This window comes from Musa acuminata, chromosome BXJ2-5 (assembly GCF_036884655.1).
Source record: "Musa acuminata AAA Group cultivar baxijiao chromosome BXJ2-5, Cavendish_Baxijiao_AAA, whole genome shotgun sequence".
Lineage (NCBI taxonomy): Eukaryota > Viridiplantae > Streptophyta > Magnoliopsida > Zingiberales > Musaceae > Musa > Musa acuminata.
The window spans coordinates 44,009,810-44,034,384 of NC_088342.1; the positions used below are offsets into that span (position 1 = coordinate 44,009,810).

Below are 24,575 nucleotides of genomic sequence, written 5' to 3' on the forward strand. Positions count from 1 at the left end.
ATCTCAAAAAGATTTCCGATATGATTTATCACGATCTCCTAAATATTTTAATATTATATTATCATCATGATTCTATCAATAATAAAGAATTTTTTTTAATTAAAAATAATATAGATATCATTGAGATAAGATTATCAAGATCTCATAGATATTTTAAAAATATTTTATTAAAATTTCATATTATAAAATATTATCTTGATTATATCAATAATAAAGATTAGATATCAAAATGATTTTCAAAATTATGAAATAATTTAATATTTTTTTTTAATTTTTATTTGTGTATATAAATTTATAATCATTATCAATAAAAATTTAGTGAGTCCACGACACGAGTCTGATGAGCCAACTGGCCATATAAGCTAACGTACACATTACCCACTTCCGATGTGGGGACTCGAGTTTGATGAGCCAACTAACCAATAACTCCATTTTGGTCCTTCAACCACGGACCAAAATGCTTAAGTGAGAGTTAACGTAGTACACTCATGAGACCCTTATAAGCTAATCATACACATTGCCCACTTCCGATGTGGGACTAATGGGATGTTACAGATCGACTTCTCTTGGATATTTTAGATAAACGGTGATTGACCCGAGGTGGAGTCGATCTACTCATCACCCGTAGATTGGTGAAAATCTTGGTGCATCTCTTCTAAGCGTCGATCCATTTGCTATAGTTAGATCATCAAATAGTTACCCATTGAATCAACTAAGTGAGTCTCAAATTCAAGTAGAGCATAGTGATGGTGGGGTAGCCTACTGAACTCTGCATTTGGGGAATGAGGCGCTCCCTTTGTCAGTGGCTTGAAAGGTTTTGGATGCTCATGAGATATTAACAATTTGTTGGGTGAGAGGACCTCAGTGGATACCGATGTTGGTGGTTGCCAAACTGTCGATGAGGGCTGAGGCGATGGCATCACCAATTGGTCTAACCGAGGTAAAAACAAGATAATGACCTGTATTATGCTAGATAATGTTTGCATTTGCTGGGTGAGATTTAAGAATGCCTTAGTAGGAACAAGTAGATGGCTTGACGGCATTTTCAAAGATGAGGGTCTAAGGTCGTTGAACGAACACCAGTGCTATATTGATACTTATGGTGAGGTAAATGTATCTATATAAGGAAAGGGTGGTTACTGCTCTGTTTGAGTAAAAATATTGTAGGTTGGAGGTAGAGCCTCACATGAATGTTTATAGACACGGTTGTCCTACGGATGCTCTTGTAACATCGAACCCTCCTTTTAGTGCCAAAATATTAGAGAAAAATATCATTGATATCTCCATTAACACAACATGGCCCTGATCTATATGTGAGGAGTCATCCGAAAAGGTATGTTATTTCTCTAAACTTGTTACTTATATAAAGATCGAGGTTGAAAGGAGTTTCCTGAGTCGGTCCTTCCGACACTTAAGTTAGTACCGAGATTCACTACCTTTAATATAAAGTTAATTATGTATTTTTATACTTACTTTGAGGAGAAGGAATATCCCATAAAGATTTTATAGGAGAGACAGTTCGTGACCGACCCGAGCTGCTCCATAGACTTATGAGAATATCTTATGAATATTTCGTAAGAGAAGCATTTTATAACAGATTCGAACTAATCCTAGACTTTCGAGAATATTTTTGTAAATATTTTATAGGGGCAATAGTTTGTAACCGACCTAAATTGCCCTCTGGACTTTAAAAAATATTCCTATGAATATTTGTAGAGGCAACTCGATAACTGACCCGAGCTACATTTAGACTCCTATACATATGGGCAGGAGGGTGTTAGGTTGTATAGGCCTTTATCTTCCTATGGGTCTTATGTGGCGCTAATGTGATAAATGGTGACTGACAGATTATATATTTCATATCATAACTCAATCAAGCCCAATGTAATTATATACTAATAGATTATGTTGGTATTAAAAGTAATATGAAGGATATTATTGACTAACCATCATCGAACATGTGTCATCTATGTGGTGTCCAAGTTAGAAGAATGAGAGAAAAACTATCCATCATCGGTTTGCCTGCATAGACATGGGTTCAAGACAAATAGTTATAGCTATCTCTCTCCTTGTAGCTTTCTTGAAAAGGAGACCAAATTGATTATTAAGAATGATTAAAAGTTATTCCCGAAGAATCTTTCATAGAATATACCATCTATTCATTACGAGATATAAAAGCTCACTTTTAACATAATCAAAAGTGACTTTTTACCATTGGCAACTTCACTTATATATCTCGGGTTACTTAGGTGTTAGAGGGACTGACTCGAGAAACCTCAACTAACCTTAATCTTAGTGTAAGCGACATATTAGACAACCTCCTCGGAAGCTCGACATTTTCACCTTGGAGGTATCTCGGATAACCCTACGTACATAGGTACAAATCACGACGGGTGACTCAAATGTCAATGATATCTTCTTATAATATTTTTGGCTCTAGAAGGACTCAATGTCGCAAGAATGCTTGTCCATTGATCCTCTCAATAAATGCTTGAACGAAGAGGCTTTATCCCTGAACCATAATACTTTTATCCAAGAGGGGCAATAACTATCTTTTTCGCACATCAATGCATCTATCTTGGCACAGACTCTAACGTGATGCTGGCATCTATTCAATAACTCGGGTCTTTTATCCCTAGGGATAGCCTCAAGCCACCTTCTCATCTCCGTCAATGTGCTTTTAAACCTTACTCAGTTAGTATAGATGCTAACATGCATAATATAAATTGTCACTCTGATTTTGTCCCAACTGGTTCAAGAGGCTGTGCCACCAACTCAGTCATTGTCCCCAACTCCACCTTTATCATCACTCACCAAGATTCCTTGACCTGACACGATCTCAGGAGTACCTGAGACCTATCAAACCATCAACCGAGGGGAACTTTAGTTCTCGACCATAGAATTCAATATAATATACCACCCTTATTCTGCTATACTTGAATTTGAGATCTAATTAGCAAACTTGATAGAGGATTCCCAACATATCCAATTATGATAGATAGACCGATGTTTGAAGGAGATGCGAAGAGAGTTCCAACAATTAAAAGGGGAGGCACTGGTCGACCCTATCGTGAGAGTCATCATTCACTTAGAAAATCCAAGAGGAACCAATTCTAGCAAATATCTCTCTCTCATCCTTAGAAGTGTTCGATGGTAGAATTGACTTCGAGTACATTGCAACATTCCAAGCCCAAATGTCATTTATATTACAGCTTTGGCTCCTTAATGTATTGGGCATTCCCGATCACATTAAGAGAATTGACACAAGAATAATATACTCGCCTAAAGTCACTTTCCATCTGTTCTTTCGCCCAACTGACGAAGGAGTTCAAATTTTACTTTCTCAGGAATGTATGCCCTCAATTGTCAATAGTAACACTCCTTGAACTCAAGCAGATGGAGAAAGAAACAATAAATGATATGTTGCTGTGAAGGTGATGATCTCGGGCAAGCTTCGGGTGACACGTAAGAGGCTGAAGCAAGAGATATCATAATCAATCATGACCCTAAAGTCACCACGATAGAGAAGAAATGAACAACCTAAGTTACCTTACCCAAGACTCAGGTTGACATTTCTAAATATGACTAGAGCCAAAGTCTTCCTGCAAATAAATGAGAATGAGCTTTTACGAGACCCTCACCCAAGTTCTACCAATTCTACGGAAGTATTTCTAAGTCCAAGTACTATCAATTCCACCAAGATTATATTCGTGACACCCAAGAATATCACGACCTAAAAGAGCATATTGAAGAGCTCATATGACGAGTGCACATTATGCGATTTGTTTGAAAGCACTAGAAACCCTCACCTGACCTTATGGGCCGATGGAGAGATAGATTGATGTTATCATTAGTGGATTTGCCTTGGGAGGAGGCAAAGATAGCTCCTTAGGTCATAAGACTTATACCTAAGTTACCATTGAAAACCGTCCAAAAGACGACTCAAAGATGACTTTCAAGGAGAAAGAGACAAAATACTATAACCTAAATCATGATGATGTTTTGATAGTCTCCGTGAGGATGATTAATGCTTAAGTGAAGAAGATCATGATTGATATAAGTAGCTCTGTCAATATCATTTACTTTGATACTTTTCAAAAACTGGAGTTATCAACTAATAACTTTACCTTAATGAATTTTTTTTGTTGACCGAATTAATCTCCCATATCATAGAATTACGAACATGTATGTCACGTTTGAAGATAAACCCTACTCCAAAACAATATTAACTAATTGAGAAATATAAAAAAAATATTTATATTTTCTAAGGAAACCACCATTTTTTTAATCTATTTATGCTTTAAGCCTACTTTATATTCATATAACATGTACTTTACAACCTGCTTTATATTATCTTGATTTCATATTTTTTATATACTGTATTGCTACAAATGAATACAACCGGTAGATTGAGCAACCACATTTTTTTCATTTATTATTTTTGATAAATCACCTTGTTTATTTGAAATTTAAAAGCAGGATGTGATTAAATATTATTATTTATACAGATTATGGTACAATCTTAATAAATTAAATTAAGTATATGATAATAAATCATTATGTCCTAATTATTTAGAATTGGTTAGGTGAATTTTTTGGATGAATTCCTAAGAAGAATCCTTTCTTTTGACTTTTTCTCGGTTAGTGCACCTATTTAGCCATGAATGCTCAACTTTAGTTATATCCTTAATATGCCCTTCATTAAATAGATGAAAGATACTTACCATTTACACTGGATCCGTACAATTATAGTATTTTTATAGATATATTGAAAACATTATAATATTATTTAGAAATTATTTTTTAATGTTCTTGTTACCAAAATAATAAAAATACTTATTTAAATCCCAAAAAGGATAATATTTTTTTGTATTATATTTTGAGTCTTTATTCATTAGTTATAATATTTTTATATAGATTCAAAATATTTCTGTGGATGTGCCAAAAACACTATAGCCTTAATAAAAATAGTATAACACTAATTCATCTTTTTGACATGCCTTATTATGCATGCAAGGAAAGTAAGGCCATCATCAACAACAACAACAACAACAACAACAACAACAATAAATAAATAAAAATAAATAAATAAATAAAATAAATAAATAAATCAGAAAAACCCAAGTGAGAGGCAAAATTTTACAATTTAGTTAAATTAAAATAATTCAAAATTTTATTTTATTTTGATACATTAAATTAAATATATTTATAAAAGATAATTCTTGATATTTTCTTTGCCATGTTCAAATTTCAAATTTCAAACTTGATAACTAATAATTTTCTCATTTTTTTATTTAGATTGATTTCATGTCCTTGCCACGTCGAAGCAAGGTGATTGGCCGATGGAAAGGCCCCATCTGGGCCCCCCAACGTTAGCATCACTTGGCATTACAGTTGAGTCAACAAAGGCGCGACTATTTTGCACCGAATCTCTTTATTGCATGAATCAACACACCATCTATGTCGGAATGACCACGGACGGCTTCCGCAGTCCCAAAATTGGAATTGGACATTCCAAACTTAAAAATGTATTTGGACAAGATCCTTCACTCCTGTTTCTACTGTGGAAGGAATAAAAGGCAAACAAGTCGAATGAAACAAAGCTTGAAAGCACGAGCACTGTTTGCGTTCACCCTTTTCAATCCCCTTCCGCCACTTTTCGCACGTCTCCGACCCTCTCTCCGCTTCCTTCCTCCCCCTTCTCATTCTATAACTCGTGATTCGTCCACCCGATCACTTGCTGAGCATTTACACTATCGTTGCTCGATGGACATCGTCTCTTATTCGATCAGTAAAGAGAATGACAAGATCTACCAGAATTGGTTCTCATTCGCTGACTCAGGTTCATCGTCGATCGTTACTCTCTCATCCTTGTTGCCTCAGTGCTGCTTACAGTGTTGTTGAGGATTTCCCCCTTCATAATGATAGATGGAGATGGCCGCCTATCGGGGACCGATGCCATCAAGTTTTTTGCCATGTCTAATTTACCTCGGGGTGACCTGAAGCAGGTAAATCGATTTCTAGTTCATTTATGGGGTTTCATCTCTGCTTCTATAGATTATACGAATCTTCTTACGCTGTTTAGTTATGTTAATTCCGTTATTACTTCGATTGTTACTGTTCTTTTTGAACCAGACTTTTGATGTGGTAATCGGAGAGAATAAGAGCTCATAAATGTTGTAGGCTTATCTTTCAGTGTATAAAGAAAATAAATGAATAGATGCATTGCTTCCCTTTTCTTTTCAAATTAGAAGTTATTATACAGATAAATGCTGGTTGTTGTAAAAGACATTATTTTTTAATGAAGTCATCAATGAAACTAAAGATACATGTGACAGAATTGTTATTAGTGTGGGGATAATTGGATTAGGTGAGTTTATTATGTTCTAAATGGCCATAAGGTTGCATCAAGGATCATCTGTAAGTCTTAATTTAGTGCTTGTAAAGTTAATTTCACTTAGCATATTTAAGATAATGTTATACAGGATATGCATATTGATAAAGTCAATGTATTGTTGGGCAGCATTGGTTAGGGACAGGGGCTCTAAATTACAGTGACAGAGATGAATTTATGAGACCATGGGATTTAATTAAGGCAAAAATATTTGATTTGAAGATGCTAATTAGCTAGTAAAGATGGTCCTGAGACTAGAATCCGTCTAAAGTCTCTTTCATCATCTTGATTTATTAAACTATTAGGTGCTTAATTTGTTGCATGTCTTGGTCGTTTTTTTTTTCACTTAAACACTTGCTGCTTCCTTGGCAATCTTTTTCTATAATATACAACCATAGAATTGTTTATTGATTCTTCTTATCACACTTTGTATTAAGGTATGGGCGATTGCAGACTCTAGAAGGCAAGGTTATCTGGGCTTCAAGGAGTTTGTGATAGCAATGAAGGTCTTGTTGTACCACCTTATGCAATAGTTAATTTTCACAATAGTGTGCAATTATCTTACTAAATTAAAAATTTTCTTTTGATTTTTAACAGCTTGTGTCACTAGCACAAGTAGGGAATGAGATCACACAAGTTGCACTTGCTCATGCTGGTAAACTTTGGATCTATCTTCTAAATCTCATGTTCCATGTTTAGGATAGTTTCAAAGAAAATGCATCAGTATTTCTGTTATTTTGTTGTTGCAGATTTGGAGAAAGTAAATCCTCCAGTGATGGAAGGATTAGATACCTTTCTCTCTGTAAGTTCAAATGAAAATTTCACAGAATGATATAATATAATATAATAATTTTGTCTGTTTCTAACTTTCTTTTAATTGTTTGCTTAGACAAACAAGCCTTCAATAAAGGAAATTGATCCTGAGCAAGATGGTATAGAACTTCTTGTGTGTTTTGCATATAAATAATATCAACTTGTGCATTTTCTTATTTTTAATGTCCTCTGTAGTGAATTCACAGCCACAAACTCCTAAACTGCAGTGGTTTGGCACAAAATCAACAAAGAAGGTATAATTTTATTATCACTTTTGCATTCTTTTGGTGATATATTGTTTGATGATCTATTTTCGTCAAAGGATCCGTTCCTTGAAGTATTATTGTATGCCACAATTAAAATAATTATATGCAGCTTCTAATTTTCTTTTTGTTGTTTTCATGTGATTTAGATTTGAATTACATCTTTTAATATTTCTTCATATATTTAATATTTGAGTTTGAGTTATTTTTGTGTCTCTCACAGAAGTATGTAACTTATATTTAAGAATATTGATATTGGTGTTCTTCTTATATTGATTTGCCATTTGTGATGAGCTACTGAATGATGAAGTTTCTAACTTTATCATTCAGTAGACAGACTGGTTCTCTAACTACATATTGTATAGCTTCAATTAATTTGTTCTTCTCTAAAATACTGACAAGCTTATTTGCGAAATTTTACAGACCATCTTCTCATGGAACTCTTGCATTATCTGATTTATTGGTCATGAATCATGGTCTGATAAATTGACAAATTAGGGTTAGACCACTTATTACAACCCAATTCTTATAGGGATTAACCGATCATGAAAACTATGAACAACATTAGCATACTAACGTAGCATCTATAATATGCAAGAAAATATTAAAATCTATCTGCTATCATAGGGAAGTGTGGTTTTCCTATTTAAAAGCAGATAAACTTTGGCAAAAGCTTTACATTATTGACCAATAGCTAAAACCTAGAGCATCTTGGTATTCAATGGAATCATTTGACTGTTAGGTCAAAACTCAAATGACTGCTTTTGTTTTCATTTCATTGATTTTTTAATTTCATCTTAGATTAGATATTTTAGGATACTAAAGTATCTGATAACAAAAATTATACAAAGGAAGAGTATATGTTGATTTAGTTCCTCAGAATGCTGGCATTTGTTGTATTTTTCCTTCAGCTTAATTGACTATATTTTTTATGTCAGATTCCTTTGAGCTCAGTTACTTCAATAATTGATGGTTTGGAAAGATTATACATCCAAAAACTGAAGCCTTTGGAAGTTACTTACCAGTTCAGTGACTTTGGTTCTTCCTTGTTGGTGAGTTATTGCACTTTGCTTATGAGACTATTAATTAATAGATGTGATGCTTTTTACAACATATTTTTTACACAACTTATATAATCCCGTCGAAATGTGATGCTATACATCTTGTTTCTTTCCAGACAAGCAGTGATTTCGATGCTAAACCCATGGTTATGCTCTTGGGCCAATATTCTACCGGAAAAACGACATTCATAAAGCATTTACTGAAGTGTAGCTATCCAGGTTTTTCACTTGTTAACTTCTCCTGGGATTTTTGCCTATATGTTAGTGCAAACCAGAATAACCTCATGCCATCATCTTTCATAATTCATACAGGTGCTCATATTGGACCTGAGCCTACCACCGATAGATTTGTTGTTGTGATGGTATATTACTATGAACTTCGTTTTATTTTATTATTTGCCTTTCAATGATTTTATGCAAGCTAGTATTGTTGACAATTTTCTTGTCTAGATAATCATACCAAAGTGAGATACTAATTATTAAATTGAGACTTGTTCTACGTAACTTTTTATTTATAATAATTAAATTATTAATTTTATAATATAATATAATATTATCAACATAAGCTATAGTTTTACTAATTAAATATTTAAAGATCTGAATTTTAAATGGAGGGAGCAGCATAGGTTGTATAAGTATAGAGATTTTTAGAAGGGTGATGTGTTTGGTGCATTTATAGTAACTAAATTGTTAGACTATTAGAAACGGATGACTCCTAACAAGGGTTTTTCTTCAATTGAGAAAAAAATCCTGAAGAGATTGAGGATCAGGTTAAGGTAAAGATCTATACATATGACAAGTAACAAAATGTTAAATATGATGTTAAAATTGTCATATTTTGGATTTCTTGAAGTTAAGATGAGCTTTGAAAGAAAGTTGTTCACTTGTTTTACTTCTTTAGTTAGGACCTGATGAAAGGACCATTCCTGGGAATACTATAGCTGTTCAAGCAGATATGCCATTCACTGGCCTTACAACATATGGAAATGCATTTTTATCAAAGTTTGAGTGCTCACAAATGCCACATTCGGTATGGTCTTTTTTTAACTTTATTTTTAGGCATGAATTGATATAGTTACTAACTACTGTGTTTTTTCTGAAGCTACTAGAACATATCACATTTGTTGACACTCCTGGGGTTCTTTCCGGAGAGAAACAACGAACTCAACGTAGTTATGATTTTACTGGTGTTACTTCGTGGTTTGCAGCAAAAAGCGACCTTATTCTTCTTCTATTTGATCCCCATAAGCTCGACATAAGTGATGAATTCAAGCGTGTCATCGGATCTCTACGTGGTCATGATGACAAAATACGTGTGGTTTTAAATAAGGCAGACCAAATTGACACACAACAGGTGAAATAGTTTCATTTGAGTTTGTTATCTTTTGACTTAAGGATATGACTTCTATCCCATTTTACAATCACATTGTATTCTTTTGCCAATTGATATAATCATAGTGCAATTCTGAGCAAGTTGTCTTTACCTTGCAGCTAATGAGAGTTTACGGTGCATTGACATGGTCGCTTGGAAAGGTTCTGAATACTCCTGAAGTGATGCGTGTTTACATTGGGTATGTTGTCAATGCTAATATATACAATCAATAGTTTGTCATCGTGCAGTGCATTTAATTGTTTGAGTATCAAGTTGTTCTTTTTTGGGACTGCAATAGTAAGGATTGCTACTTTGATAGATTAATTTCTTCATTTTCTTATTATAAATTTTCAGTTCATTCAATGACAAACCAGTAAATAGTATGGCTGTTGGCCCAGTGGGGAAGGAGCTGTTTGAAAAGGAACAAGATGACCTCCTTTCTGATTTGAAAGATATTCCTAAAAAGGCTTGTGATCGTAAGGTAATCTTCAATCAACTTCAACCCATATATCTTTTATATGAACTGTATAATCTGATTTAGTTTATTCATCATTATTGATTACAGATCAATGAATTTGTTAAGAGGGCCAGAGCAGCAAAAATCCATGCTTATATTATTAGCCACCTTAGGAATCAGATGCCAGCAATGTTGGGCAAGACAAAGGCTCAACAACGACTCATTAATAACTTAGAGAATGAGTTTGCAAAGGTAATGCTTTTTTTTAATATGTAAATCACATGGAATTGTTATGTAATACTTGCAGACTTGTTTTACTAGATGATCAATCTAGCTTCATTGTGCCTTGTGTTGTTCTTTGAATTAGGTTGAACAGTTTAAACTGTATGTAGACTCTAACAACTTTCTGAAGCAGGTTCAAAGGGACTATCATCTTCCACCTGGGGATTTCCCTGATGTCCAACACTTCAAAGAGGTTTTGAGTGGCTACAACATCGACAAGTTCGAGAAGCTGAAGCCTAAAATGATACAGGCTGTTGATGATATGCTGGCATTTGATATTCCAGAACTACTAAGAAAATTCAGAAACCCATATGGGCAGTAAGTACCTACTCATCCTAAGATGTATTAGGACCTTCATCAACAAGAGCAAATGAGTTCTAAATACTACATCAATTATCCATATCAAAACTATAATGGTGTAACATTTAATTTATCTCTTGGCTGGTAACAGTGTTGGTACATCGTCATCTTTCATTGTAAATATCTTCTTTGATATCTCATTCAACTTGGAACAGTGATGTAATATTCAACTTGGAACTTCATCCCATTCAAAGATATGGCGAAGATGAAAAGCTTGTACCTCAATATGTCTCAGCAATATATCACGCATTTTTTCATGTCAATCTCTAAAAGCTTTAATCGAGTATTAAATGCCTTTATCATTTTTGGTTATTTTGATGGTGCCTTCTATGTTTCCATTGATGTTTTTAGTAGACAATGAGAAGATATTTCATGGCGGAATTGATGTTAATAGTGAATCACTAGCATTATGAAGCTTCAATTCTCTCACAGGCAAAGGATTGTCAAAATTATAATGATTTTTTCTTGTGTTCCTCAAAGGTCATAAAATACTGTTTGGTTGATTAATATTTGATTGCCTTGTAATGCAGTTCTTCCAATCTGCAAAGCTATCTGTCCATATAAAGCTTCGGTGAACAAAATCTTCATTACGGTGTTCGTTTCTGGTCTGCATCTATGTAATTAGAAAGAATATTAACCATAATAATCTTTTCCCATAACATATAGAAATTGCAAGAATATATATATATATATATATATATATATATATATATATATATACATAAAATTAGAAAGAATATTACCATAAATAATTTGAGTGTTAATTAATCAATTAATTACGTCAGTTACAATTAATAGCCTTCTGTTGCGATCACCGCCACGGTCGAGCGTCGATCCCACCCCTCAGCCGCTTCTTCCTCTTCCTCCTTCCTCCTTCGCCCTCCTCATCCGCTTCTTCCTCTTCCTCCTCGTCCGCCCTCGAGATCTCGTCGGCTACATGGAGGACAAGGCCGCCGCCCTGTGATCTTCCCACTACGGAGCTGGACTGACGCCCCTCCCCTGCATCAAGCTCTTCTATGCACCGTCTTGTCCATGTGCTTGTCAAGTCTCGGGAGGGTTCTTCATTGGGCTTCTTTCTAAACGAAGGAACAGCTTCCTTCGCTTGGTGGATCAATTGGAAAAGGGTAAGTGGGTGGTAAGTATAGTTGCTCATTTAATCTTGGCAGCATCATGGGAAGCGACTTCTTGGTTTGAAATTGTTCTCGATAGAGATATGGGTTGTAGTTGCTCCTTACCAAAATTTGCATGCCTAACATGCCAGAACTTAAATTGGCAGAAATTCTTTCAGAATAAAGCAGTGGCAATTAGAGTCAGACTTGTTCAAAGAACTATTAGAATTATGTTATTTAATATGGATAATCTTGAATCTGGCATGTAGTATAATTACTCATTCTTTCTTCTTGTTTATACTTTGGATTCTAGGATAGAACAGAGGCATAGCCATCGGAATATTGAAGGTACTTGGGATATAAGGCATGGACATGACACAAAATTTAGGACAAAAAGCAAAACGGGGCATGGCACAGATATGGTAGGGATCGGAATATAACAAGCTCACCACCCAAATAAAATGCTCAAACGATACATATATCATCACCCAAAGAGTATAACTAGGGTACAGGGCTTAACGACTCTAACGTAACCATCAAAGAGATATAGATTTGTAGGAGAAGAATAAGACCTCTGAAAAGAAAATTATTCTTGTATTCCCTCTAAGGCTTTCAAGACGTGATATTTATAGTGTTAGGCTTGGAACAAACCTCTGAGCATGAGTTATTAATTCTTCAACATTTTCAAGATCAAAATAAATAAAAAAACTAAATTAAATATTTATAATAACTAAAAATCATCCAGGAACTCCAAAACGTGAGAATAACTTTCTTACAATCTCGATATAACAATTACCAGAACTGAATATAACTTTCTCTTGAAAACTTAAATCTAATTTTGTGAAATGCGTTAACTCCTAACTCAACAAGCTTTTAGTGATGTATAATTCATCAAGGAATCAATGTGGAATGAGTATTAAGATTTTGATTTATTGGAAAACTAAGAGATCAATGTGACTATCTTGACTTCTCTTAATTCAGAGTATGGGGACACTTCTATATTAGTAACTAATTCATGTACACATTCAATGTAGATGATCTGTCTTTGTCAAATGTGAAGCTTTTAAGAAACATAACAGCCATTCCCATAGTTAGCAAACATTAATTGAAAATACTTGAAGTAGCCTTATAATATCCATCCCACATATATACAATACATTGATATAAATGACTGTGTAGGACAGGGTCCTAGTATGCTTATAAGTTCATAACTCCCTATTAGGTTATTATCTCTTAATTGAAATTACACATGCTTATATAGTCATGTACCATTTTTGGGCTCCAGAAGAGGAGCAAAATATAAGTTCTAAGTCATATGAATCTTTTGTAGATTGGCATGAATCAGGTCTTTATATATTACCTGATCTAAAATTCTCTTGCAAAAAAAGTTACCAGTTTTTGGAAGTGCCACAACAGAACTTCAATATGCTAAATGTATGGATGTCATAAGTTATCCCAGTTTAGAATTTCACAGTATGCAGGATTGTTATTGGATTGTTGACTGTGTTCAAGAAGACAAATGTTAATTTCCAGTTTTGGTTTGCAGGTTATGTTTCTTTCTCCTTTAACTTTTTTCTTTTTTGATTCCATATCAAGTGAAAATTTTTTCAGCTGAGAAATTTGATTGAGAGAATTTTATTGGTCTAACGTTTAGTCATTGTGCATCATTTCAAAACTAGGTCGATGATAAACTCCTATTACCTTTCGTCATTTTGGTAAGGTCAATTTGGTTTCATGCTCATTTCTTAGGCATAAAGTTGTTTTTGCTTTTGTCTAGACGCTGTTTCAATTTTCTCTATGCGACATCCACTCATCTTCTCCCTGTGGTTGAGTTGCATTGACAGGTATATTTCCATTTTTATTTATGACCACATCTTGGAATTTACATGTTCTGCTCTCTGTAGAAAGAAGTGGCTATCGAGGCCATTAAATGGGAGATATTTTTAACAGTCCTTTTGCTTAAGCTTAGCATGTAATATATTTTCACTATGCACATGCTCTCAATGAAGAGAATTGAATCGCCAGAGAAGAGATCTATAAAGTGTCACTGTCCTTTCACTTGTTTGTTAATATGATTGGTGAACATATAAGGTACAGAATTGCATGCCTTCTCAGATCTTCATTGTCTCATTTTCTTTTCCCTTCTCTTCTTATATTGTTGCCTGATCTTTGTGTATTGTTGTAGTGACTGTAAATGTGGTTTCACTTATGTAGCATGCAAAATTGATGTTCCTTTTCTTGGTAGAATTTACCTGTTAAAATCCATTTTAATTGGGCGGCCAAAAGAATGCATGCCTGTCTGCATATTTTTCTTTTCTTTTTCCCGTACATGATGTTGACCTTTTGGAAATAGATTAGCATATCCTCCAAGAGCTTTGGAGTGTGACAGAACGACCTGCCATGATCCTTCCTGGTAATTGGTTGTACTTCGAGCTTGCATTTAATGCCTTTAGAGGATGGGTAACTAACTTCATTTTTACTATTCTGGTCTTCCGCATTAACTTTCATCTTCCGCCTCGGCATCCCTTGCAGTAATATTTTCTTATTTTACTTCATGTATTATTTGCTAACATGTTACCACAAACTTCTTAATTTTTTCCCAGAGTTGTGCTGGGGGGAGAGAGCACAATTCAGCAACTTTATGGTGCTAAAGCCACTTGTGATGGTTCTCATGCTAAAGATTAGCCCTTCTTCAACTAGCTTTCCAGCTTGTCTCGCAAGCCATGGGGGGAGGGGAAGCAAAAGCAGTAGCAGCAACAGAGTCTTAAATGCCACGATGGCAACTTGTGATATTCCCTGTGTAGCTGACCATATGCTGCTCTCCTTGAGTGCCGTAGACGATTTGCCTCAAATCCTAGCTTGCTTGGTTGGTGGGTTCATCCTGACTGGTAAACTGTGTTCGGTATACATATTTCTGCACCATCAGATCCCAAATAAGCTATCCCCGCTTGCACCATCGGATACATGGTTGGAACAAACATGCAGGTGTATCTTTGAGTGAGTTTGTTTTCTCTGTTAGTTCACCTCTCTAGTTGTTTTGTTGATGGATATTGTTTCTTGTTGGCAAAATCCGATTGCTTGAGTCAAGGAACAAAAACTATAATAAAATAATACGATGAGGGTGGATTGCTTGAGTCATGCGAACACGCGACCTTCAGATCTTTAGTTTGATGCTCTCCCAACTGAGCTATCCCTGTTTGCACAATTGTATATATGTATATATGGTTGGAGCAAGTATAAAGGTGCATCTTTGAGTGAGTCATGCGGGGTAAAAAATTGTAATAAAATAATACGGTGAGGGTGGATTGCTCGAGTCATGCGGGGCACAAAAACTATAATAAAATAATACGATGAGCATAATTCAAACATGCGACTTTCAGATTTCAGTCTGACGCTCTCCCAATTGAGCTATCCCCGCTTGCATTATTGGATACATGGTTGGAGTAAGTATACAGGTGCATAAAAACTGTAATAAAATAATACAGTGAGTGTGGACTGCTCGAGTCATGCGGGGCACAAAAACTGTAATAAAATAATACGATGAGCGTGAATCGAACTTTCAAATTTTACGCTCTCCCAATTGAGCGGTATTCGACTGTTTGAGTCATGCGGAGCACAAAAAATTATAGTAAAACAATGCGATGAGCGTGGATCGAACACGCGACCTTCAGATCTTCAGTCTGACGCTCTCCCAACTGAACTATCCTCGCTTGCACTATTAATTACATGGTTAGAATAAACATGCAGGTGCATTTTTGAGTGAGTTTATTTTCTCTGTTAGTTCACCTCTGTAGTTGTTTTGTTGATGGATATTGTTTCTTGATGGCGGTATCCGATTGCTCGAGTCATGCGGGGCACAAAAACTATAATAAAATAATGCGATGAGGGTGGATTGCTCGAGTCATGCGGGACACAAAAAAGTAATAAAATAATATGGTGAGCGTGAATCGAACATGCGAGTTTCAGATTTATTGAAAATAATAAAGCAAGGGCGAAGTACATTAACATGTCCCTCTCCTATTTATATGAGGAAAGATTTCCTATCTTCTATCAGTTAGTTCTTATACCTAACTTAATCAACATGAGATGGTGAAAAAGTTATCACTAAGTTCTATAAATAATATCATGGTTCAAAAAGTAAAGATGAGTGTATTTGAAATTATTTTATAAGTATTCTTAATTTTATCTCTTATTATTATTTTCTTACTTGAGAGTATTCTCTTTTAATTATATTATGGTATTTTATTTTTATCATTTCCTTACTCTTCCATCTTCAACATTTGTGATATCAAAATCAAGTTCAATCTGAGCTAAGTATTATGGCTTCCGGTAACAATTTAATGTCTCAACCTCTTATTCTCGTACTTTCGAGCAAATATTATGAAGTTTCGAGAAAAACAAGCAAATTATACGAAGGAAAATGAAGAAAATAGTAAGTTGTTTATGACTCATTCACATGTTAAAGATATCTCAAATGATATTTAATTTTTGGATAGTAAATATTTTATCATATATTAGGTATAATATCAATGTTTAAATATCTTGATGAAACTCACAAGTTGGAATTTAAACTTAGAGATAACAAACATATCTAAATAGAAGGAAAATGAACAATTAAGATGAAGATAAGCCAAGGGAAGATAAAACACCTTGATAAATTTTTTTTCTTAGTTTATTACATAACTTATTGAGTGTTAGAGTATTAGACAATTGATGAAAGATAGATATTCAACTATATTTGATGAAGATTTATGTACTATTAAAGATAAAAAAAATCTAGTTTGATTATAGTAGATGTTTGTATAACTCAAAACAAGATGTTTACATTTAATATTTCAAATGTTGAAAAATATACTCTTATTACAACTCAAAAGAATAAGATATTAAGATATAGATATCTTAATATTAAATGTTTAAGACCATTAAATAAAAAAAATAAATTTTGGATTATTCAAAATTAATATACTTGATGTATTTGAAGGATGTATTTATGACAAACAAAGTAAGAAATCATTTTCTACTGAAAAATATAGAAAGTATTTAGTTACCTTGAATTAATTCATGCTGGACTAATGAATATAAAATTATTTATTAAAAGTCAATATTTTATATTATTTGTTGATGATTATAATGATATAAGTTAGGTATATTTTCTAGAACTAAAATATAAAATATTTAATAATTTTTAAAAATTTAAAGTACTTATAAAAAGATAAAATGATAGATGCATAAATACACTTCAAAATGACAAAGGTGATGAATTTGTATGTAATGAGTTTAATTCTTTTTATGAAGAAAATAATATTTATAGGGAATTGATAGCATCACATATACCAAAGCAAAATGGTATAGCTGAATATAAGAATCAGATGTCATTGAAATGACAAGAAATTTACTTAAGGGAAAGCATCTCCAAATAAGTTTTAGATAGAAATAGTTGTAACAATAGTTCCATTATTGAATATTTCACCAACAAAAGTTATCATGAATCAAACTCTTTTGAAGCTTGGTATGATATGAAACTAAGTGTAAGTCATTTAAGAATTTTTTATTGTGTTACATATATTTTGATAAATTCATAAAACTATCATAAGCTTGATGAAAAATCTAAAAAATATATCTTAAATGATTATTTCTTACTATCAAAAGTATATCGATTATATAATCCTATTAGTGATAGTTATTATTAACATAAATATTGTGTTTGATGAAAGTCCAAGTTGAAATAGGAAGAATAATAAAGGTGACAAACAAATTCATTCCAATAGAACTAAATACTCCACATAATCTAATGATAGATCTTGTTCTAATAAGTTTATTATTAGTCTCACCTAGTAATAATTCTGATTTATCAGATGAGTCCTTAGATGAAACCCTTTCTAGGAAAATTTAGATCACTAACAGAACTTTATGATTCAACATTTGCTTTATTTATTTCATATCTTACAAGTTTTAAATAAGTAATAAAAAAAAGGAATAGTGAAAGACAATGAATGAGGAAATAATGAAACGTATGAGCTAATAGATCCGTCCAAGAAAAAAGAAAACTATTGGATTAAAATAGGTATTTAAAATAAAATATAATACAAAGCTCGGCTTATAGTAAAAAGATATTTGCAGCAATAAGGTATTGATTTTAATGATAATTTTTATCCCATTGCTAGATTTAAAATTGTGAGAACTTTCTTAGCTTTAGCTACTCATATGAGTTGGCATGTTTATCATTCTATATTTTTAAATTATTATTTATAAGAAGATATTTTTGTTACTTAACCCAAAGGTTTTTTTAGTTAAAATAATATGAAGAAAAATTATTATTTTCTTGGATTGAAGGTAAAGTAAGAATAAAAAAAAGTATGCAATGGATCTACCTAAAAAATCTAACATGATTAATTGCAAAGCTACAACAATACCCATGAATATATATGAGAAATTAAAATTTGAAGATGATACATGTTTGAAAAATACAAGATACTATAGAAGTTTGGCTAAAAGTTTAAATAATCTAACTCATATTATGCATAGTCTAAGCAAATATTATCTTAAAGCTATTAAAAGAATTCTTCATTATATTACTAAAATTACATATTATGACATTTGGTATTCTCATAACTTTATGTATAAATTGTTTGGTTTTATTAATAGTGATTCGATAGAAGCTTTGATGATTGAAAAGTACTTTAGGTAATATTTTTAGCTTTCGACCAACGGTTATATATTAGAGTTCAAAGAAATAAACAATAACTCCATTGTTAATATTAGAAGCAACTACAACATTAGCAGCTTGTTAAGCAATATAGCAGAGAAATTTTTTTTGGAGATCTTCATTAAGAATAAAAAAAAGTAACTAAAATATTTTGTGACAACAAAGCCACAATTACAATAACAAAAGAACCTAATCTTTTATGAAAGAATGAAGCATATAGAGATATGTTATCATTTCATCTGAGATCTTATAGTAGGTGGAGCTATAATAATGAAGAATTGTAATACAGATAAATAAATTATAGATATTTTCACCAAGTCACTTTTATTTCATAAGCATATTTATTTTATATTCTAAATTAATGTATATAATTATGAATAAAAAATAAGTGTTGAGCATTAATTCATATATAGTTATCTTAGGTAGTTACTATGTTTTATATAATTTTAAGTATATTCTAAGTAGATCTATCTAAGTGGTCGATGTTTTAATAACTTATGGTATAATCTTAATATATTAAATTAACTATATAATAATAAATCATAATATCCTAATTATTTAGAATTAGTTAGATGAATTTTCCATATGAATATCGAGAAAATATTTTCTTTTAGCTTTTTTTACCATAAGTGCCCCACTTTTATTATATCCTTAATTTATATTAGATCGGTACATAATGTAAACCGATTCAATTATAATATTTTTATGGATATCCTACAAATACTATAATAATGTTATTCATAAACAACAAAACTAGCATAAAAGTAAAGTTTTTTTTTAATGTTCTTATTCCCAAAGCAATAAAAGTACTTTTTAAACTCCAAAAAAAATAAATTTGTTTGTATTATATTTTGGGTATTTATTCATTAGATCTATTTGTATTATACTTTTTAAACTCCAACAAAAGTATATTTTGTGGATATGTCAAAAATACTATAGCCATAACAAAAATAATATAATTAGATCTATTCATTTCATGTACCAATCCAAGACAATAGACAAAAATATTCATTTCATTTCACGTCCTTCCCACATAGAAGCATTATCTACGCCACTACGTATCATTTAGCATTACGGTTGATGTGCCTATTTTGCATCGAATCCCATAATTGCATCAACCGACGTGTAGCTGACGGTGGAAGGTCCCTGGATGGCTTCCACGTTTCCAAAACTGGAATCGGACATTTCCAAATGTGAAACTGTATTTGGACAAGATCCGAAGGCATAAAAGACGAAACAAGCTGAAATCCCCTTCCACAACGGCTCGCTCGCGCGTCTTCGTCCCTCTCTTCGCCTCCTCCCCCATCTTGTTTGACGGCTCGTGGTTCGTCTACCCGATCACTCGCTGGGCGTTTGCACTCGATCGTTGTTCAATGGACACCGCCTCTTCTTTGATCAGTGAAGAGCATGACAGGATCTACGGGAAATGGTTCTCATTTGTCGACTCAGGTTTGCCGCCACTACGCGTTGCTCTCTCGTCCTTATTGTTTCGGTGCCGCTCACAGTGTTGTTGAGATTTTCCCTCCTTCATCATGATAGACAGAGATGGCCGCATCACAGAGACCGATGCCATATGCTTTTTTGCCATGTCTAATTTACCTCGACGTGTTCTGAAGCAGGTAAATCAGTTTCTAATTCGTTTATGCGGCGATTTCATCTCTACTTCTGTTGACTGTATAATCTTCTTGCGGTGTTTCATTACTGCTATTTCGGCTATTAGTGTTCTTCGTTGGGTGTCAGTTTACTAGACTTTTGATGTGGTTATCGAGGAAAATAAGGGTCTCATAATTATTGTAGGCATATCTTTTAGTGTATAAATAAAAGAAAAGAATAGATGCGCTATTTCGCTTTTCTTTTCAAATCAAAATTTATTGTACAAATAAATGCTGTTTATTGCAAAAGATTGTTTTTTAATAGATTCATTGATGAAACTAAAGATACATGTGATTGTATAGTTATTAGTGTGGTGATAATTGGATTAGGTGAGTTTATAGTGTTCTAAATGACGACCATATGTAAGTCTTAATTTAGTGCTTGTAAAGATAATTTCACTTGACATATTTAAGATATTATTATATTAGATGTGTATACTGATAAAGTCGATATATTGTTGGTAGCTTTGACTAGGGACAGACTCTAAATCACAGTGATAGAGATGAATTTATGAGACCATGGGATATAGTTAAGGTAAAATTATCCGATTTCAAGATGCTAACTAGCTTAGTCGGTAAAGATGGATCTATAGACTTTGTCTTCATCTTGATTTATTAAACTGTTAGGTGCTTAATATGTTTGCATGGGTTGGCTGTTATTAGATTTAGCTATATACTTGCTGCCCTCTTGACAATCTTTTTCTCTAATATACAACCATATAATTGTCTATTGTTTCTTCTTTATCACGCTCTGCATGAAGATATGGGCAACTGCAGACTCTAAAAGGAAAGGTTATCTGGGCTTCAAGGAGTTTGCGACAGCAATGAAGGTCTTCTTGTTGTGCTACCTTATGCATTAGTTAATTTTCAGAGTGGTGCACGATTATCTTGCTCAATTGAACACTTCCTTTTGATTTTTGGCAGCTTGTGGCACTAGCACAAGCAGGGAATGAGATCACACAAGATTCACTTGCTCATGCTGGTAAACTTTGGATCTATCTTCTAAATCTCATAGTCCATGCTTAGGATAGTTTCGAATAAAATGCATCACTGTTTCTATTATCTTGCTCCTGCAGATTTACAGAAATTAAATCCTCCAATGATGGGAGGATTAGATACCTTACTCAATGTAAGTTTGAATGAAGATTTCACCAAATAATGGAATATGGTATTTTTGCCTATTTCTAACTTGCTTTTAATTGTTTGCTTAGATAAATAAGCATTCAACAAAGGTAATTGATGGTTTGAAGAGATTATACAGCCAAAAATTGGAGCTTTTGGAAATTACTTATCAGTTCAATGAGTTTGCTTCTCCCCTGTTGGTGCGTTTTAAATTTATTGTACTTTGCTTATGAGACTATAAATTCATAGGCCATTTTAATTAATAACCCCATCGAAATGTGATGCTATATATCTTGTTGCTTTGTAGACAAACAGTGATTTTGATGCTAAGCCCATGGTTATGCTCCTAGGCCAATATTCTACTGGAAAAACAACATTCATAAAGCATTTACTAAAGTGTGACTACCCAGGTTTTTTAAATTGTTTACATCTCCTAAATTTTTTTGCTTATGTGTTAGTGCAAACCAGAATAACCTCATGGCATCATCTCCATAATTCATGCAGGTGCTTGTATTGGACTTGAGCCTACTACTGATAAGTTTATTGTTGTGACGGTATGGTAAAACCTTAATTATTGTTACTCTAGTCTTTGTTTTATTTTTTAATCTGCCTTTCATGAATTTTGTGTAAGCTAGTATTGTTGTCTAGATAGTTATACTTAAGTAAGATGCTAGTTATTTTTATTTTTAATAATTAAGTTACTAATTTTGTAAGATAATATTATCAACATAAGCTACAGTTTTACTGACAAGAAATATTTAAATATCTAAGTTTTAAATAGATAGAGCAGTATAGGTTGTATAAGTATATAGAACTTTTCAGAATGGTGAAGCGTTTATTGCCTTTATAATAGCTGAATTGTTAGACTGCTAGAAACAGATGACTCTTAACAAAGGTATGTCCTCACCTAAGAAAACTTTTTTGAAAAGATTGAGGATTTCATTAAGGTAAAGATCTATACATATGACAACAAAATTTCTGTATATAATGTTTGAATTGTCATATTCTGGATTTCTTTGAGAAGTTAATAGAAGGGCTTTTAGAGAAAGTTGTTCACTTGTTTTACTTCTTCAGTCAGGACCTAATGAAAGGACCATTTTTGGGAATACAATAGCTCTTCAAACAGATATGCCTTTCACTGGCCTCACAAAATTTGGAACTGAATTTTTATCAAAGTTTGAGTGCTCACAAATGCCACATTCGGTATGATCTTATTTTATCTATGTTTTTAGGCATGAATATAATATAGCAGTTACTAACTACTATGATTTCTGTGTAGCTGCTGGAACGCATCACATTTGTCGACACTCCTGGGGTTCTTTCTGGAGAAAAACAACGAATTCAACGTAGTTATGATTTTACTGGTGTTACTTCGTGGTTTGCAGCAAAATGTGACCTCATCATTCTTCTGTTTGATCCTCATAAGATTGACATAAGTGATGAGTTCAACAATGTCATTAGATCTCTGCATGGTCATGAGGACAAGATACGTGTGGTTTTAAACAAGGCAGACCAAGTTGACACAGAACAAGTGAGATAGTTTCATTTGAGTTTGTCATTTTGTGATATAAGGATATGACTTCTATCCCCCTTTCCAGTCACTTTGTTTTCTTTAACAACTGATATAATCACTGTGCATTTCTGAGCTAGTTAAGTTGTCTTTATTTTGCAGCTTATTAGAGTTAATCGTGCATTGATATGGTCACTTGCAAAGGTTCTTCCGAATAGACCTGAGGTGATGCGCATTTATAATGGGTATGTTGTCATTGCTAATATATGCATTTACTAGTTTGTCATCATGCAGTGCGTTCTTGGCTTATCTGAAAAATAATTGATTTTTTTTTTTGGTTTAGAGTATGCTTTCAAGTCATTTTATATTCCCAAGGATATTCCTTTCATAATTGGAGTATCAAGTTGTTCTTTTTTGGTTGCAATAATCAGGGTTTTTACTTTTGTAGATTAATTTCTTCACTTTCTTATTATAAATTTTCAGTTCATTCAATGACAAACCAACAAATAATGTGGTTGTTGATCCAATCTTGAAGAAGGTGTTTGAAAGGGATCAAAATGACCTTCTTTCTGATTTGAGAGATATTCCGAACAATGTTTGTGATCTCAAGGTATTTTAAATCTTCAATCAACTTCAACCCATATATCTTTTATATGAACTGTGTAATCCGATTTAGTTTACTTGTCATTATTGACTGCAGATCCGTGCATTTGTTAGGAGGGCAAAAGCAGCAAAAGTTCATGCTTATATTATTAGTCATCTAAAGAATAAGATGCCTATAATATTGGGCAAGGCGACGGCTCAACGACGACTCATTGATAATCTAGAGAATGAGTTTGCAGAGGTAATGCTTCTTCTTTCTCTGTGTAGATCACTATGTGTCATTCTTCGAATTAGATTGGACAGTTTAAAATGCATGTAGACTCACTCTAATAGCTTTCTGAAACAGGTTCAAAGGAAATATAATCTTCCACTTGGGGATTTTCCTGATGTCCAACGCTTCAAAGAGGCTTTAAGTTGCCACAACATCGATGAGTTTAAGAAGCTGAAGCCTAAATTGATACGGGCTGTTGATGTTATGCTAACATGTGACATCCCACAACTATTAAGAACATTCGGAAACTCATATGAGTCGTAAGGACGACTCGTCCTGATATGTATTATGATCTTTATCAACAGGAGCAAAAGTGTTCTAAAGATGTTTGATCACTACTTGTAACTATGCATATCAAAACTATAATATTGTAATATTAATTTTATCTCAGCAATGAATCATTCATTATTTTTTGTTATTTTGATTGTGTTTCTTTGTTTTCACTCCATAGTCTTATGAAACTTCAACTCTCTCAAAGGCAAAAGATTTTTCTTGTTTTTTCACATACATTGTCAAAATTATAATGATTTTTCTCCCATAAATAACATATAGAAATTGCTATATATATATATAAATAAAATTAATCGGCTTAATAACGTC

At 33.1% G+C, this 24,575-nt stretch overlaps 2 protein-coding genes, 1 long non-coding RNA gene and 1 other non-coding gene across 4 annotated transcripts; 3 read left to right on the forward strand and 1 right to left on the reverse strand.

The window, feature by feature from the left end:
* Positions 1 to 5,622: 5,622 nt before the first annotated feature.
* LOC135611861 (EH domain-containing protein 1-like) lies at positions 5,623 to 11,259 on the forward strand. Its single transcript, XM_065107509.1, has 16 exons — positions 5,623 to 5,842; positions 5,929 to 6,008; positions 6,832 to 6,900; positions 6,992 to 7,049; positions 7,144 to 7,196; positions 7,284 to 7,326; positions 7,403 to 7,461; positions 8,409 to 8,522; positions 8,648 to 8,750; positions 8,844 to 8,893; positions 9,433 to 9,561; positions 9,634 to 9,885; positions 10,023 to 10,102; positions 10,258 to 10,384; positions 10,469 to 10,612; positions 10,776 to 11,259. The coding sequence occupies exons 1-16, from the start codon at positions 5,767 to 5,769 to the stop codon at positions 10,962 to 10,964; spliced, it is 1,626 nt and encodes a 541-aa protein (XP_064963581.1). The 5' UTR covers positions 5,623 to 5,766; the 3' UTR covers positions 10,965 to 11,259.
* A 563-nt stretch (positions 11,260 to 11,822) lies between these two features.
* On the forward strand, positions 11,823 to 15,193 carry LOC135611862 (uncharacterized). Its single transcript, XR_010486674.1, has 2 exons — positions 11,823 to 12,126; positions 14,715 to 15,193. It is a non-coding gene; the product is annotated as an uncharacterized LOC135611862 (long non-coding RNA).
* A 555-nt stretch (positions 15,194 to 15,748) lies between these two features.
* On the reverse strand, positions 15,749 to 15,821 carry TRNAF-GAA (transfer RNA phenylalanine (anticodon GAA)). The gene has a single exon. It is a non-coding gene; the product is annotated as a tRNA-Phe (tRNA).
* A 4,369-nt stretch (positions 15,822 to 20,190) lies between these two features.
* Positions 20,191 to 24,239, forward strand: LOC103985881 (EH domain-containing protein 1-like). Its single transcript, XM_009403740.3, has 14 exons — positions 20,191 to 20,266; positions 20,357 to 20,436; positions 21,231 to 21,299; positions 21,394 to 21,451; positions 21,546 to 21,598; positions 21,681 to 21,791; positions 21,899 to 22,001; positions 22,096 to 22,145; positions 22,666 to 22,794; positions 22,871 to 23,122; positions 23,264 to 23,346; positions 23,585 to 23,711; positions 23,802 to 23,945; positions 24,051 to 24,239. Exons 1-14 carry the CDS (start codon positions 20,191 to 20,193, stop codon positions 24,237 to 24,239), a joined length of 1,524 nt encoding a protein of 507 aa, XP_009402015.2.
* The last annotated feature ends 336 nt before the right edge of the window (positions 24,240 to 24,575 follow it).